This window comes from Chelon labrosus, assembly GCF_963514085.1.
Source record: "Chelon labrosus genome assembly, chromosome: 23".
In the NCBI taxonomy this organism is placed as follows: Eukaryota; Metazoa; Chordata; class Actinopteri; order Mugiliformes; family Mugilidae; genus Chelon; species Chelon labrosus.
This window is the reverse complement of record NC_140356.1, coordinates 17299249-17317194: the sequence shown is the minus strand read 5'-3', so window position 1 is coordinate 17317194 and position 17946 is coordinate 17299249. Positions and strand designations below refer to the sequence as shown.

Below are 17946 nucleotides of genomic sequence, written 5' to 3'. Positions count from 1 at the left end.
TGAACTTTGCAGAGTATTATTTATGTGAATACACTGGTGCGATTTTGGATTAAAAAAAACTAATTTATTCAGTAGGTTTGCCACTGAGGCTTACATACAGGCCTGCTGGTCCTGTAAAGTAATTTCTGACTTCCTGCAGTGACCTTAATTATGCAAATCAACAAATCCTGAAGTGTAATTTCACACATGTACTTCTTTGTTTTCAGTCTGCCACGTTTTAAACAGGTTTTACTTGAGTCTGTACATTTTTGGGGCATAATGGAGCCGTTTGGAGACCGTCTCAAGTTGCTTGTGAAGACCTTCAGGAGAGAGTGCCACAGGGTTTTACAGTCTGAGAGGACCACCGTTCAGGGAGCGGACGGCATGCTGATGGCGCTGCAGCTGGCCGTGGCAGAAGTGAACAAACAGGTAAACTGTTTTTTTACAATCTCTTCAGTTCAGTTTACAATGCTTGTACTTTGTCCCTCGAGGAGCAGCAGTTTCCTCACAGCAAACATAAAACATAAATATCATATATGGCGAATGCAAAGCTGTGACAGGGATCGGCACCGTGCAATCAGTCGATCCGTTTCAAAATAATGAAATGAAAGAGGAATAAGAGATTGAAAAATATTCTCTGATCTGCTGCAGCAGTTATCAGAGGCCCAGAAGCGAGCCCAGTTCACATCATCATCATCATCATCATGACATAGTTCAATTGAACCATCAGACCGACCGTCATCACGTCTATAACTGATGACATTACCACAGGTTTCCGGCTGAGACCGCTCATGGCTTATTTTTGGATGGCTCTCTGCCTTTGAGCTGATTGGTTCCAGGCCGTTAGTAATTGCTTTCACTGTTTTCTCTCTTCCTGTGACAGCGCGGCGGAGACTTCAAAGTGGCCCTGAGTGATGCCCTGATGGCCTGGAAGCACTTATTGTTAGACAAACTTCACCTGCCACCCGCCAACTCTGCACGCTTGGAGAACTATGACCTCATCCGGGAGGCGTACGAGTGCTTCCTGAAACGCTCCAACACCGTGGACCTGGTTGATATCCTCGCCATGTACAAACAGCTGAGACTAGACTCTGATCCAGAGGAGCCTTTGAGCCCGGTGAGCAGCAGCTAATGATGTTGATTACGGATGATCACACTGGCTACTGAGTTAGAGATAAGCCCAATAAGAGCCCAATAAGTTTGTCCCTCTAATATTTATTTTTTTCTTTTGCCAAGATCCAGCTGTTTGACTTCTTATCTGGGAACATGGAGTTCCCAGAGTTGCCAGACACGTCAGTCCCGTCAACACCGTCTGTGAAAGGCAGACCCTGCAGCTCACAGGTAGTCCTGACCCTGTGTTTGTGCACTAATAAAAGGTGCAACCTGTTCCCCACAAGAGATCCTTCATGTCTTTTCTGCCCTTTGGCCTTGTATGAAGTAGTTTTAGTAATATGAAATGTGATTTCCTCCTGCAGGAAGCAATGCCTGCTTTTACTTTTCCAGTCTTCATCGTACTTAACTTCTGTCTAGAATCCATCCTGCTCTTATTGACAGGAAGTCTATATCACATCACTCCGGTTTAAGAGTGGAGTGTGAATTCACTTACCAGGCAGATGTTTAAAATGTGACACGATGTGCGGCTGGACAGGAGCTTCTGTAACAGTCTCTTTCCAACTCTCTTATGTCACTTGCAAGTTTACAAGTTCTAGAGAAGGCTTGCTGCTGCATTACCAGTAATGGAGAATTTAACAGTGGCTGCCAGCTGCTGTTTTTAGTGGTTTGACTCAGGCAGTAGAGCAACTGTCCGTTGTGGTAGTTATTGCACATGACCTGCACACATCCTGGACCAAAATGCCCTCATTAGTTATTGGTTAAATTTAACAAAATACTCATGCCTTGACTGTCCAGATCTTGTCCATGTCTTGTTTTTAATCCATATAGAAATACAAAATCAACAATTTGCCATTTCTTCCTGGAGAATTAATCCATCACACATCCCTTCATGATACAGTTCATTGTTTGTACACTGTGCTTTTTGTGCAGAAAACAAGAAAATAAAACCTAAATGTTGTTACTGCCACAGGAGACCCGGCTACCCCACGTTTTCTAGCCTGTTCTAAGCTAACAAGTGTTATTGTGGCACCGATTTCATTCATCTTCTGTAACCGCTTGTCCTCTGGAGGGTCGCGGAGGGGGGGGGACTGGAACCTATCCCAGCTGTCATCGGCAGGTCCACCCTGGACAGGTCTCCAGTCTATCACAGGGCTAACAGAGAGAGACAGACAACCATTCACACTCACACCTACGACCAATTTAGAATCACCAATTAACCTAACCAGCATGTCTTTGGACGGTGGGAGGAAGCTGGAGTACCCGTGAGGCGTCGGTGCTAACCACCACGCCACTGTGCCGCCCCAAGCCCAAAACAGAATTTGTCAAATGACAATAACATAATTTAATAATGTGTTTTCTGTTTTTTTGTAAATAGGTTAAAGTGGCGGTGAGAAGGGTTTTCTGCTCTTATCTGAGTTTGCTGGTAAACTCCAAGAACGACATGGCCATGGCGCTGACCCTCGACGTTCCGAGCCGCGCTCTGGGGCGACAGGCGTTCACGGACATCAAGCACGCCGCACATGACAGCAGCACTTCGCTCTTTTTGGTAAAACAAAAACTCATTATGTGCTCAGGACAAATGCATTGACTCAAAAATTGCAGTAAACCTTTAAGGGTGCAACATTTAGAGCTTTTCGTGCCGTTTGCAGGCCGTGATGTCCTTCGTCAGGGCCATCCAGCTCGGAGGGAAGGGCTACGCTCCGCCTGAGTCTGACCCACTGAGGAAACACGTCAAAGGCCTGTCGGACTTTGTCCAGTTTGTAGACAACCTGGAAGAAATACTGGGGGAGATTCCCGACCCAAGGTACGCATTCCAGCCTGATCCGGGCTTCCACTTGGTCCTTGTCTTACTGTTGGGTTGGAGGTTCCGCCTCAGTTGTTGGGACTGAACTAAGAATAAATGTTGGGCAGATTTGCAAGAAAAGGAAGAACTGAAATTATATTGTGTAATACACCGTTTATATGATGGATATTATAATACATACACATTGCAAGAGTAGTTTATGGTAAATAGAGAAGTAGTGTAAATAGAAAAGAAGTGTACCTCTAGGTCTACAAGTCCAGTGTCCTGTTTTATTTTAAAAAATCAGGGATTTGTCTCAGTCTGACCTTCACAACACGTTTGTGCACGGACAAAGGAGCTTTCTGAGGACACGGGAAACAAAATCCGCTGATGATTTGAGTCGTCTTTATGCAGAAATGTTGAAAATTATGATTCCTAGAGAAGTCATACCGAGCTGATTTATGATTTATGATCTGTTCTCTTCGCGCTGCTTAGTTTCTTCCCGCTGTATCAGCCCAGCGCCTAAATTACACCTGTGATCATAAAATCCACCTGTCCCACTGCAGCTGATCTCCCTCAAATCCCTGTAATGACTCCCATCTAAGCTCCTAATGATAACATTTGGATTGCTAAAGCATGTTCATCTTTGCTACATCAAAGCCCGCCTTTGTTAAATAACTTGTTCCCTCGTTGGGTTCCCTTTGATGAACTATCATCAAACCCTCCCCAGATCATTCTCCATACCATTACAGATTATTTTGAAAAGCCTTTGGCACCACAACAGAAAAAAAAGCGGTAATCAGAAATGATTTGGCCGTTCAATCATGGCAGCTTTGAGGTGGAAGCTGCTGAAGGCGCCCTTTGTGGCGTTAGCGTTAGCTTCGCCCGGCTCGAGCCGTAACAACACATTGTGATGTTTGTGCAGCGTTCAACTCTCGCTGCTCTTCTGAGGGTTTTCGGTTCTTGCAGGCTGATGAGAGAGCTCCCGTCTGATGAGACACTGATGAACTCGGCCAGCATGTGTCTTTCAACAGGCAGTGCCTTTGCGCTCTCAGCGGAGTACTGTATTTCCTCATACAAACACCTTCTGTGGCGAGTTCAGGGCCCCTTGTTCAGCGAACATCTGTTTTCCCAAATGATTCTGTTACTGAGCCCCGCTCGCTCACATCGGAGCCGGGTCAGGGTTGGACCGCCGTCCCTCCACCTTACCGCGATCTTTTCTGCTTTAGTGCACTTGACTGTTTTTTGGACAAACTTATTTAGCGTTTAACGTCGACGAAAGCCCCCGTAAACTGTAAAGAAAGCGCTCTCGGTGCACCGGCGAGTGCAGCGACAGTGCCCGGGGTGACTTTAACGTGGATTTTGGAGCATATTTTCCGATTCATAACTGTTAAGATTGGCAGAGCTGCGTTACAGTGAAATAAAGCTCGACTGGACGTTAACACTGAAACAATTACCGCGAGCCCTTAAAGTCGGCCTCGGACTAATTGAAAGTGAAGCTGCAGTATATCTCTTGAAGAACTTCAGGCTTTTCTGGGTTTTCACTTTTAGGAGAGAGTTATTCATGTTGGCAAATATTGGCTGAACCCCTGAACGCTATTAATTCCATCCAGATGAAAACCTGTATGTGTGCTTCAGGAGAGTCTGCTCCTTTCCAAAACAAATGCAGATCCCCTTTTTTTATTTTTTTGTCTAAACTTATACTACAATACAGCTCTTCCAGCCTCTGTTAGTTACCGCCATTATGTTGAATTCTTAGCGTATGTGGAGCCAGACTGGTGACGGCCATCAGAGCAGTGCTGGTGAAGGGACGCGGCAGTGGAGACCCGGTGTACGCTGCAGCTGAAGAGACGACAAAGGAGCTGACAGAGAGGATCTGCCAGCTCCACCAGATCCAGAAGCAGACGGCTAATGGAAGCGGGACGGGGATAAGCCCCGCCAGGGTAACCTACACTCCTGCCAGTCGGCCACAGTTTTGGGCCCCTCTGGAAGCGTTCAAGCTCTGATCGAGGTTGTCTTCCTCTCCAGCCAAAGGTTTACACGGTCAATCACGCCACGGCGTACGGGGGCCGGGACACGGTGAAGGTGCTGATGGCGCTGCTGGATGAAGAGGCCCTGACTCCTCCGTGTCCCAACAAGGCGGACCTGCTGTCTGAGGACCAGCCCGTCCTCAGTGGAGACGAGGGGACCAGCGTCCTCATGCTGTTCAGGTTGGTTGCTGGTGGTGCAACAGATTTTATAATCCACATTGTATCCATCCATTAATTATCTAATACGTTGAGCTCATAGGACTTGATGTTACAATCCATAAGAATGAACACTTGGGTGATGATTCCATACGCATAGCTTATCACAGGGGTATGAAACACAGGGGCTCTGGGTGGCTTGGTGTCTTGTATCTTGAACGAGGAGCAATTGCTTCATTGGGGTCATCAGGTGGGTACCCTCCTTCATTGCCATTTCATTGATGAAGGAGGTCCAAGACACCTCAGGATTGGCTCAGCTAGGATGGGGTGTTTCTCCTCTGCTTCTCCTCATGTTTGACACCTTATCAAACCCAAATGGGGTCTTTTCTCTTCATCCAAAGCCAGTTGCTGCCTCGCTCCGTAGCCTCTGATAGCACTTATCCTATAGGAGGCCCTATAGCATGCTAATATTTGCTAATTAGCAATAATGCAAAGGGCAGCTGATCATGGGTGGATGGAGGAAAAGCTAATATTCCAATGTACAGGCACTCAGCATTGCCAAATATAATCTATAATGAGATCTATATACAAAATACAATATTTACAAGGAAAAATAACACGATGAATAAAAAATAAAAAATAAAAAATACCACATGCATTCCTGGTGGGAATATGTGGAGATATTTGGACACAAACCAAAAGTATTGTACTGGGACCATCACCAAACTCATTACGACTCATTCTGAGTCATAAATGAATGTTTTTACCAATGTTTTACCAACACTTTGCTGCTTTTCCCTGCTTCATGTCATTAGATACATTTTGGATTAGTGTTGGGATAAAACTAAATGTATTAAGACTTCACATTGGGTTTTGGGAACCAATAGCATCTGTCAATATTACCTAAAAGGCTAAACCATTCATTGGAGACAAATCTATTGGTAAAGACTCCGTGCATGGCAATTTTATTATGTTTTTCTGCGATGCACTGCAGCAGAAGTCTTACGGGTCTTAATTTAAACTCTTTGTTTTCGGAGTCACAAGTGGCAAAAGAGCGAAAATCTAAGCTGTGAATCACACCGAGAGTTTGAATTCAATTTCAGTGAGAGTGGGAAAACCCCTGAAGCAGCGATTAGACCAACATGGGACTCCGGTGAAACCGTATAGAGGAAAATCCTCCCACATCACAATGGAACAATTTCCCTGGTCCAACATCTGAAATAAAAATAATATATAAAATAATAGCCACTGGTTGTAGTTGAGGGGGCTACGGCATGTTGAAGGTGGATGACGCTGGACGGCTGATTCTAGTGAAAACATCTTTTACGAGTTTGGCAAGAAAGGAAGAACGGCGTTTAACGAAACAGCTGATTTAGTTTGACCACGTAACCTTCTAGCTTTCCTAATTTATAAACCTCTTCGCCTCTCATTGCGGTTCTCTCTCCCCAGATCCCCCGAAGTGTCCGCTGGATGTTCTCCAGAACCCCTCAAGAACCGAGTCCAGAGCCGACTAGACCTGCTCAAGCCCAAGGTAACGCGGGCCCCCTTCGTCCAAGAGCCCCCCAAATCCAAACCATCAGTTACTTCAAATTGAATCAGATGTGCAAACACTGAAAATAATGTCTTTACATCCTGTAATTTCTCCCTGGTATTATGTTATTTATTTGCCTAGCTGAAGCCCACATCTTAACTGACTTCCACCGTTGCCGTTTGCACAGCTGTGTTTTAGCTCTTAGTGTTGAGTTGAGTGTGGCGTTTGAATCTGCGGCGTAAAATGAATTATTTGTGGGGGATTCAAACCTTTAACCAGTCCGGATGATAACTTATCTTGTTGGCTTACAGTGCGCAGTGTAACGTCATACATACAGATGGTACAGATGTCTCTTCCTTACTTCCTGGCTGTGAGCTCAACTCTAGTTTGGGATGTTTTCTGGGGTCAGTTTGACATTATAGAGATTCAGCTAATTAATGAGGAACTACTGTTTTTTACAACCTGGACCTTATTTCTGGCATAAAATACAATCATTTACTCACCCATGTAACTTTTGTGTAATTTGTAGTCCTTCGGGAGATATTTAGATCAGCATATATCCATATAGTGGGAGTGACTGGGGCACCAAAACGCAGCCTCTAAATAACGCATTATCTGCCACGAAACTCGTTCATTTCACCAATATTTTGTTATGATACGCTAGTGCTATTCCCCGTTAAGTCCAGAGTTACCTGTTATCATCATCTGGGGTCTGCAGATTGACCTACAGACCCCAGATGATGTCTTCTGACATGGATGATGTCTTCTCTGAGCGCTGCGCGCACCCGCGACGGTCGGTTTGGTTACCTGTAATTTGCTACTGCTATGGTTCGTCCACAACCTCAGAATCGGAAAAATATTCAGCCATGTTGCAAAAAACTAGCAGTAGCAAATTACAGGTAAACAAGCCGACCGTCGCGGTGCGCACGGCACTCAGAGTTGACATCATCCAGGTCAGAGGTTAGTAGGTCAATCTACAGACCCCGGATGATGATAACAGGTAACTCCGGACTCAACGGGGAATAGCACTAGCGTACGATAACAAAATATTTGTGAAATGAACGAGTTTCGCGGCAGATAATGCGTTATTTAGAGGCTGCGTTTCGGTGCCCCTTTCACTCCCACTATATGGATATACGCAGATCTAAATATCTCCCGAAGGACTACAAATTACACAAAAGTTATATGGGTGAGTAAACGATTGTATTTTATGCCAGAAATAAGGTCCAGGTTATAAAAAAAAAAAAACAATAGTTCCCCTTTAAGACCAACGTGTCTGGGATTAAGTTGCGTAAATTAAAGATTAAAGATTAATTAAAGTGCCAGGTTTTGATGAGGAAGAACAATGCATGGAATTAAAAAAATAAAATGACGGTCATAATTAGTTCAACAGTGCAAAAGATAGATCAAATATGAATCTTCATGCTGACATTAAATATCCAGTGTTACCATGCTGTGCTGTTTATTCAAGTTAATTTTGCGGGATTAGCTACCACTGTTTTGCAGTGTAATATCGCACACAACTGCTGAGTCACCCCAAAAAACAAAAAGGCCAGGTTTAGGCGTTAAGCTCGGTCTAACATGAAGCTGATCAGCTGTGTGAACCCCTTTTGAGAACATGTATGCTAAACACATTTTGTGAAATGGCTCCTTTATTTGATTGCGCTAGCAGATGTCATTTCAGCTCCCCACAATCTGGCCGCCTTCCTGTGTGAGTGCGCTGTAATGGTCCCTGGGCAGCTCACCGCTTCCTGAACTCGGCGGGCGGAAGCTTTCTGCATCAATTTCACTTTGAAGATGCCATATCAGTCGCGTAACTCGACTAGCAAGGGAAACTTGAAAGGTTATTGTTTCCTGTTGTCTGCTAAACGACTTTATCCGCCGGCTTCTCCGGCAGTTTCATCATGCGCTGACGTCAACGGGGCGCGCACAGAGATGGACAGATTTAGTCTCCGCTTTTGGGCCGTTTCCAGATCTTTCTCTCAGAGCCACGCCATGATCAAAACATAGGGGGGAAAACTCCTGCTGTTGCTTTTCTCTGATATGAGTAATGGTGTTTAAGAAGAGCTGCGTTTGATTACACGTTAACACAACTGCACATGCGTGATGTTTCAGGGTGATTGTATCGTCGTAGTAATGGTGCACCTGTTTGTCGTTCTCTCTTCTATCACCTGCAAAACACAAAGCTGCAGAAATGGCTTGCATCTGCTTCTGGTAGTCCTATCGGCGGTGTCTCGGTCAGGTGTCTCCAGCGTGGGGTCAGTAAGTGTACGCAGGTTATACGAGGACATTCGCCGTCACAGGATCGAGGGCAGTCTGACCGCACGGTGCCACCTGTTGTAATTGGATTAGATGTTCTACGTCAGTCATAGTTTGGCCGTGTTCACTCTTCCGCTGCCTCCCATTGTTTCACGGGCGTCTCTGATATGTTTTATTAGCATGCAAACCGGGGCGGCATTCATCTTTTTTAGCTCCATTATTGAAGTGTGCCTCGGTCTCGGGGTTACTGTTGTTTTAGGTGCTCTTTTAAGAAGTTCTTTTGAAGGCTTTGATCCCTTTGTGCTTCACGGACCCACCCAGCTTTGCTCGCTGTATTCCACCCCCCCCCCTCATTTCTCCTCCCTACTGTGGCCCACTGGCCTGAAGGGTGAAATCCTTGGATTGTGATAATCCCAAGCAGGCGTGGATCAAACGGTGGATGAAAAGCTGTGGATCTGTGTGCCCCAGGGCCGGGATTGTAGTCTTCAATATCATTCACTTTGTTATAACGCCGAAAGGATTTTTAATGAGTTGCTGCGCTGGCGTCATGTAATGGTGATACGGCTGAGGAAAATGGTTTCTCCTGTTTTGATTTGGCATGAAGTCGGACCTGTATTAATGACAGCAATGCCGTCACTAGCTGGTCTGTAATTGGTGTAAATAGCCACGTAGTTAAAAAACACTGCAACTTCCACCGATCTAGTGAAGTTGGAGGCCAAAGACATGCTGGTTAGGTTCACTGGTGATTCTAAATTGGCCGTAGGTGTGAGTGTGAATGGTCGTCTGTCTCAGGACAGGATTGCCGACCTGTCCAGGGCGTACCCCGGCTCTCGCCCAATGACGGCTGGGATAGACTCCAGCCCCCCGCCGCCCTTCACAGGACAAGTGGTTGCAGAAGGTGAATGAATGAATGAATGTTGAGCCGTCAAAGATTTTGTCCCAGTTCTGGCGTTAGACCAAATTTTAATTTGTCCGATACATATATTTATGAAAACGAGTACCTACAAAACAAATTGCATTACCAAGAACCTCAACTGTACCTTGAGTTTGGTGCTGATTAGCAAATATAACCTCACACATCAGCTAGCAAAGCTACTGGCACTTTCTTCAAAGTGCCAAGTAAGGGTTAAGTTTTGAAAGTCTTCTGCCACCTGCCCTGAGGCATTGAGAGTGGACATCATTGGACATGTCACCATGGATTTAAGATGTTTTTCTGTTTCTTGCAGCCCAGAGACAGAGTCATCCGATCCCAGTTTGCCTGCACGTACAAAGAGGAAGAGCTGCCACTCAACCGCGTGCTGGACTTCCCCAGCGCCAGCCAGGTCCCTACTTGCGTGCACCCAGGACCCAAACCCAAACCCACCTCAGCCCTGGACGAGGAGTGCAGCTCCGATTTGAAGGAAGCAACCACAGGTACCGATTCTCACTCTCAACACTACAGGTACATTTTGTACTCTGCTGCATGTGGAGAAAAGCTCAAAATGTCAACACAAGCCGTGCTGCGTTCTTTGTGCTGGAGTAGACTTCTATTTCCTCTGACGCCACCCAGCTGGACCGAGGCCCAGGCACACCTTCTCAGCTCCGGCCTTGAACCTTTCCCAGTCCCAGCCTTGGGACTCGGTGCTTACCATCAGCCATTAAATGAATCCCCATTCTATAAAAGCTGCTCACCCCCACATCTGTAGTAAAACCCAAAAAGCACACACAGATTTTTTGCCCATTTCCCCTTCTGTATTTTGTTCCGTGGGAATTCAGGCCGTGCTCCATCAGGTTTACATGACAAATGTTGAATTTCAGCTCCGTAGGATAAACACACAGCCCGCGTCGACTCGCAGCTAACGTCAGCAATTTCGTCACAACATTTTCCTCTTTTTTTTTTTTTTTTTCCCCCCCCTCTCCTACGAACTTGTCACACTTGCTTTTGCTTTGTTTCAATCTTTGCAGCCAAGTCTGCCGCTGGATGTCCGAACAAGGAGCGGAGTGAGGTAGAGCAGGGGCCTGCTCTCAAGCAAACGAGTGGAAATGCCCAAAACAGAGGTGCTGGCCCGGGTAATAGGAAGAAAACTGGCAGACCTCAGACGCAGAGCAAAGGTAACAAGAGGAAGCAGCTGGAGTCTGACCAACATGGCGGATCAGAGAATGAGCCTCCGGAGAAGAAACAGGCCACTAGTGCGTCCGTCAAAGTGTCTGGCAAGAATGTCGCCAAGGCCTCGAGTAAGAAGAAGCTGATTGCTGGACAGGGAAAGCTAACCAACTTCTTCAGAGTTTAATCTTTTCTTCTTTTTTTTCACACTAATTATGAACTTTGAATAATTGTGGTTCGTGCAAGGCAGCTGAAAGTTGTTCAAATGATTTCCCCCCACTGACACATCATGTAAAGCATGTGAATGTCTCAATCAGGGCTGCTGCTAATGATGGTTTCTGGCCTCAGTTAACCTCTTTACTGTTTTCATTAAAGGTTTTACAGGAATTTATTGTGTTTTATCTTGTAAATGAGTTTTAATACAAATAAAAACCAAGATATATTGTTTTAATATGTGCTCTGCAGATATATTGGAAATGTTAATTAACTGCCCTTTTGTAAAAACTCTCTGTCTGCATGCTATCGTGCAACTAGAGCTAGCGAGTGGTTAGCTTAGATCTGAAAAAAAGACCAGAATAAGATGGAAACGGCTAACCAGCTTCTAGCAATAGCTTTAGCATAGAAAACAAAATATAGTATATTAATTGGTGAAGTCCAGATGTTTAAATATATGCATCTTTTTGTCAAGAGTTTGTATGTATGTGGCAAGTGCTAGCAGACACTTGGCTTAAATTAGCTTAAAGACCAAATGCAGAAACGGCTAACCAGCTTCTAGCAATAGCATCATATTTAGCTTGCAGATCAGTTCTTGTACAAATGAAACAACCAAGATAAAATATTTTAATTAGAGAACTGCAAACGTTTTTGAGATTTATTTATTTTAGTCAGTGCTAGCAAATATTTTGGTTAGCTTAATGGAAATGCCAGAAGCTAACCAGCTGTTAGCTATAGCTGCATATTTTGCTTTCAGGTTAGTTTTATCCAAATGAAACAACCACGATAAAACATTTTAGTTCAGTGACTTTGAGATGTTTTTGACAAACACTTAAAGCGTTTGTCTGGATGTACGCTAATATGCAACTAGTGCGAGCGCATAATTAGCTTAAATTGGCCTGAAAACCGAAAGTAGAGAGAAATGGCTAACTAGCTGATAGCAATAGCTTTTATTTAACTCACAGATCATTTTCAGTGACCGTCAGTTATTTTGCACAAATAGTCAAGAGTGTCCGTATATGTATGCTCATAGATGCTAATGCTAGGAACGAATTAGCCTTGATTAGTGTAAAGGCCAGATGTAGAGAGAAATGGCTAACCAGCTGCTAGCAACAACCAAGATATGTGGTAATTTGAGTTTTAGAAATACTTTTTAAAGTTGACTTAGCCAATAGTGGATTCCTCCTGATTTATCTTTATGCTATGCTAAGCTAATCCCCTTGTAGATGTTGGTTGGTGTCATCAAAATCTCTAGCAAGGAATAAATGTCTTCTTAAACTATTATCTATTTATTTTCAATCACTAACCTAGCGTAGTTGTTGATTGCTTCCACTCTAGGTGACATTTAGCAGCATGAAATTGTGGGTGGCTGTCTGGCGTTGATCATTGCACTTTATCAGTAATAATCTTCAAGGCATGTGGCCAGCTGTATTCAATCACCATGGAGTCAACTCTGTAAATACGATGCAGATTTTTGTTTTTATTAAACTTTTATTTTGTTTTACAGCTTTGTCTGCTCTTATTTTCTACGAGGAAATGCATTTTGGTTGAACACACAAGGAAGAAATTTTTTTACAGCACATTCATGGTCAGGTGGCAACACCGGGGAGACACTTATACTTCCCAGCAGGGTCGGTACACTCTTCCTATCATGCATCGTAGCACTAGGAGGAGAAAGGAAACGGTACAGAGCATTAGTTCACATAAACACAAAAGAAATCAAGATATCAATTTTCCAGATACATACTGTCGAGGTCGGTGTTTCTGCGATCTATTTTCAAACTGTTCTCGGCGGGAGTGTGGCTCAAGCTTCGGTCCGTGAGCAGAGGAAGGCTCCGGGTGAAGGCCGGGTTCAGTCCGCGAACGCTGTGCCCTTTCAGCCTCATGTCCTGGAACGTCAAATCGATCGGCGACACGTTAAAGTCCGCACAGATAATGCGTGATGTGAACTCTGGATGGTCAATCTCTTTTAAAGGTTCTCTTGTAGCACAGGTGTTGGATCTGCTTTTACAAGCCGATCCAGGCCCCAGAAACCCCAAATGGAAGAAATGCGTTCCCCATATTTTTATTATATCGCAGTGGCACATTTTGTTCTACCGCTCCGCTCCATCATGGCTGCCTGTTCCCCATTACCACAGAGATAACCACCACGTTCACGACACACAGGGGATGCAGTCGTCAGATAAACTCTTTACTTGTCGCCGCCAAACGTTTGAGGGTGATCCCATATATCATCATTCTTCCCACTGTGATTTCAATAAATCTTTATGGGCTCGTGATCATTTGACCTTTTCGGATAATAGTATTTCCCGGTTTTCCAACACCGCCATAAAATATTTTTATAGATGTGTATGAAATATTGACTTAGCAGTAGACACGAGGACGGTGGCCAAATTGAGAGGGGTCAAGTGTTCAGTCACAGGATGGAGATAATGTGCTCTTTGTTGTTGAACTATGGTTAGCTGCGGTTGTTTATAGACATAAATCTCATTCACTGAGTGGATATGATGCGTGACCGCCATTGGCAGGATAGTATTAAGTTGAACGACTGCACACAGTTTATTTTATTCAGCTCAAATCTTCATAATTGCTGGAAAATTTGGATTTAATAGTTTTCTTTTTAATTAACAATGCAAAAAGGGTGGTTCACCCAAATGACAAAGCCATGTTGTCCTACCTTTCGTGGTATATTTTCTTCTTATTGACTGTATGTTTGAATTTCTCATTATGTTCAGTGATATTTACCCTTTTGATGATATTTAGATGATTATTATTATCAACATTATCAATCAACAAAATCTTCTGCAGGATGCTCAGGTAGGATTCAGTGCAGCAGTTGCATGATGGGAAATGTAGGCTGTAGATACTTCTTTATTAAATTATTATGCTCTTTAAGGCAGTGACTTGCCCAAGTATCGACTGTATGTTTGAATTCAGGGATATTTAACCTTTTGGTGATTATTTAGTAGATCACAGGCAACATTTCTGCCCTTCGGTGATCGTGACACTGCAACTTTTTCCTTTAAATCTACATTGTTAAAACATTGGATCAATACAGTTTTTGGCATTCTATCTTTGAGGCATTCTCCAGAATTTGTGGGAAAACAGTGCACCCATCTCCTTTGATTTCACTATTTGGTGTGGCTCCGGTGGGTGCTGCTTTTTCTGGGAACCACTTAAGTATGATGGCCTTCTGCTCTTTGTTGGCCAGGAGACTTATCCTGTTTAAATGGAAAGATGCTTCCCCCCCAACATATGGCCAATGGATAAGGGAAGTTATGAGTTATGTTCATTTAGAAAAAATTAGATATACTGTAAGAGGGACCACTAGAAAATTCTATGTCATATGGCAGCCATTTATCTCCTTTGTGGAAGGCACGGCAGCTATTAACATATCTATGTAACCCAAATGTATGTTTTTTTTTTTTTTTTTTTTCTTTCTTCAGTTTCACTTCGTTATAGTCTTCCTTTTTATTCACCTAGTCTGTGTATGTGTCAATCTGGATGTATTGAAATTTTCTTGGGTTCCAGTACAAGTGGGTGGGGGGCACGGGAAGTTTGTTTGTTTGGACAGGAACTAATCTTGTTTGTTCCATGTGTGAATTGTATTTCTTGTATTTGTTATATTTGAAAAATAAAAAAGACCTTGATCAAAAAAAAAAAAAAAAACATTGGATCACCCAAATGTCAAAGAAATGTCGTTTTTCCGATAACGAAATTGCAACCACAGCTTTTAAAGCAAAGAATCTTCTGTAGGATGCTCAGGTAGGATCTAGCGTAGCAATTGCATGATGGGAAATGTAGGTTGCAGCATTGTTGGGAGTCGCATGACCGTATCTTTTAAATTATTCCCTTTAGTGCCTTCTCATTGACTGTATGCTTGAATTTCTCATTATGTTCAACAATATTTAACCTTTTGATGCTTATTTACAAGAAACATTTAATTAAAGTGCCTATATATTTAAAAAAAAAGGTTTTCTCTCAAGGTTTCAACAACCTTCTACGCATAACAGGGTTCGGACTGATTTATTTTCAAGTTTAAACGAGATGAAAATTTAATTATAATTAAGTATAATGTGTAATGGTCGTAGTAAAACTGTTCACAATAAAATCATTGGGTCATCCAAGAAACAGTGGTACAAATATTTTATCAGCTATAACTGTTTTCTTACTATAAATAAATGGTTTATTATTTCCCAATAAAGCTAATTGCAAACAATTGCAGTTGAATCTTGCAACACTTACTGAGATGACGATGATTTTAGGGCTTCCATCTTCGTCCCTGGTGTCGCCGTCCAGCATGATGCTGCGTCGGTACGCCACAGGACCCACGGCGGGCTCCATCATGGCGGGCTCGTCGCCCAGTATCGAAGCCAGGCCTTCTTGTTCTGTCGCCCCATCGTATACTTTGGTTGCAGGCATGGCTACGGCGACCGAGCGGCTGCTCAGCTCGGAGAACAGCACCAGAGCGAACAGGACGGAGCAGGCAGACATCATGGTTGCTGCAGTATTTCGTTCTCAGGTCTTTCACTGATCTTGCCTGAGCTGACGACTGTCGTGACTGCACGCTCGGCTGCTTTATATATACTGGTGAGGGTTTGTTCCCAACTTAAAAATGTCGTACGTAAGAAGTTCATCACGTCTCCTGCAGGGATGCCTTTATCTTAAAGGCCAGGAAGGTGACAGGAAGTTTAAAGGTCGCAGCAAATGTGGTATGATTCCTTTAATAAGAAGGAAGGGGATGAATAGCTTTATTTAGTCTATTTAGAGAGGAGATGAATTCAAATGATAGAGAGGGGTCAAGAGGGCTCACATGAGGTCAGAGGGCAGGAAGTTATTGTGGATCTCTTCCTTCAAAAATCCACATGCTGAAATTAACCCAGCAGGTGATAAGACACAGAATGTAGCCCAGAAAGAAGCTCACTGAGTGGTCACGGAGTCATCTAATCTCTGACAAAGATCTATGAGGAACTATCTCTGGGTACTAATGATGACACACGGCTGCACACAATGGTAATAACTGAGAAAAGCTGGATTAATAAGTAATAAAATGAGCCCTAGTTCAGAGGTTTTGATGCTGTATTTGTCACTAATGGTAGCAAACATAACAATATGCAGATATAAGGCTCTTTAGCTTAGCTTCACTTGGCTTAGCTTAGCATATAAACTGAAAACAGGGAAGAATAGCTAGCATGGCGTCTTTTCTTCACCTATTCTTATGACTGGGCTCGAGGGCCAAAACATAAAGTGGAATCACATGAAGGTGTAACAAAAAATAAGGATTTAATTCGTTAAAAACAAAACAGAAAAGCAACACATACTTCAACCACTCCTTTTATTCACACCTTCTCAGGTTCTTGCAAGCGCAGATGCCACAAAATATCTCTGTAGCACTTCATATCCCCATATTGTGTTTTTGTTAGTCGTGTTTGCAGCTGATCTGGAAGATCTTTCCTGGAGCATAATTAGTTTCCAATGAAGATACTCCACACCAACTTTCCACTGCACAACATTTGTGGGCGAGGACGTTGGTCTGGCCTTATGTTCTGTTCACACTAGCAGTAAAAGAGCAACAACCCACAAGTCATTTTCAATGGAAGTCATCAATACGAATTGAAATGCATCAACATTTGCAGTGTCATGGACAGTCAGGGCGGCATGGATGCAGACGTCAAAGCCAGAATTGGCAAGGCAACTCAAGAACATCCAACTCAAGAACATCTGGAGCTCTAAGGTAATCAGCCAGCGGACCAAGCTCAGACTCTTCAGCTCTAACATCAAGCCGGTACTATTGTACAGAGCAGAGACTTGGAGGACAACCAAGACCACAACGATGAAGGTACAAACGTTCATCAACAGCTGCCTGAGGAGGATCACGAGCATCCGCTGGCCAGTCGCCATAAGCTATGAAGATCTCTGGTGGAAAGCTGGTCTACCACCAGTGGAAGAGGAGATCAAGAGAAGAAGGTGGGAATCACGCAATAAGCCCTCAGATGGAACCTCCAAGGTAAAAGAAAGAGAGGCAGGCCCAAGAACACCTGGCGCAGGGACCTTGAGGCTGACACCAAGCAGTGTGGTATGACATGGAACCAGCTGGAAAAGAAGGCCCAGGATAGAGGACTCTGGTGGACTGTGATCAACGGCCTATGCCCCATGAATTAGCGCTAGGCAAAAGAAGAAGAAGGAGAACCAATCAAAGGCATCTTGATTGGCTGATGCAAGTGCTTTTGTCGCTTCTAGCGTGAATGCAGTTTTACAGAGCTGCTAGCACGCTAATAGACTCAATCTGGCTGTATTTGTAGTATCATCTGGATAACGCAAACAAAAGATAGAATTAATTACGGCATTTGGATACGCTTGGTACGCGGAGTTTGTTATTGTACGGAGAAACCAGATGTTGTTTCTACTGTTAGCGCTAAGCTAAGCTAACCGGCTGCTGTCGGTAGCTTCGAATCCACTAATCAGACATGTGGTGTTGATCTTCTCATCTAACTCAGCAAATAAGCAACATGGCAAAGGAGAATTTAATATGCCACAGCTTCGGACCGTTTGATCGGCTAGCGCTCCCCAAGGTGCCTACCAACAGCTGATGATTAAAGGCGGAGGCAAGCAAAAATGTTGACATAGCTCCTCGTAGGCTTCTCCTTGGCTCAAAGGCTTACCTTATTAACATCACAGGAGCTGTAGCGCAGGGGATGGAGAACCGGGACATGAATAATAGCTATTGAACTCAGCTGAAGTGATTTTACTTGGAGCGGTCAGCCTTTATTTTGTAAGTATTATTGTTGGAGGGCGAGGA

General features: G+C 43.8%; 2 protein-coding genes across 2 annotated transcripts; one reads left to right on the top strand and one right to left on the bottom strand.

The window, feature by feature from the left end:
- Positions 1-220: 220 nt before the first annotated feature.
- Positions 221-12759, top strand: parpbp (PARP1 binding protein). Its single transcript, XM_084573943.1, has 10 exons — positions 221-408; positions 863-1096; positions 1216-1320; positions 2468-2638; positions 2742-2896; positions 4635-4818; positions 4904-5085; positions 6511-6592; positions 10078-10264; positions 10796-12759. The coding sequence occupies exons 1-10, from the start codon at positions 259-261 to the stop codon at positions 11119-11121; spliced, it is 1776 nt and encodes a 591-aa protein (XP_084430069.1). The 5' UTR covers positions 221-258; the 3' UTR covers positions 11122-12759.
- On the bottom strand, positions 12736-15842 carry pmch (pro-melanin-concentrating hormone). Its single transcript, XM_084573946.1, has 3 exons — positions 15393-15842; positions 12895-13036; positions 12736-12811 (listed from the first exon to the last, which is right to left on the bottom strand). Exons 1-3 carry the CDS (start codon positions 15642-15644, stop codon positions 12762-12764), a joined length of 444 nt encoding a protein of 147 aa, XP_084430072.1. The 5' UTR covers positions 15645-15842; the 3' UTR covers positions 12736-12761.
- Between the last annotated feature and the right edge of the window lie 2104 nt (positions 15843-17946).

Bases quoted from the DNA above. Each gene is read 5' to 3' on its own strand.
- parpbp (XM_084573943.1), top strand. From the start codon at position 259: ATGGAGCCGTTTGGAGACCGTCTCAAGTTGCTTGTGAAGACCTTCAGG. The intron at 2,639-2,741 runs GTAAAACAAAAA...TGCCGTTTGCAG, and splicing joins GCAGCACTTCGCTCTTTTTG to GCCGTGATGTCCTTCGTCAG. The intron at 2,897-4,634 runs GTACGCATTCCA...TTGAATTCTTAG, and splicing joins GGGGAGATTCCCGACCCAAG to CGTATGTGGAGCCAGACTGG.
- pmch (XM_084573946.1), bottom strand. From the start codon at position 15,644: ATGATGTCTGCCTGCTCCGTCCTGTTCGCTCTGGTGCTGTTCTCCGAG. The intron at 13,037-15,392 runs GTAAGTGTTGCA...TTGACGTTCCAG, and splicing joins CTAAAATCATCGTCATCTCA to GACATGAGGCTGAAAGGGCA. The intron at 12,812-12,894 runs GTATGTATCTGG...TTCTCCTCCTAG, and splicing joins CAGAAACACCGACCTCGACA to TGCTACGATGCATGATAGGA.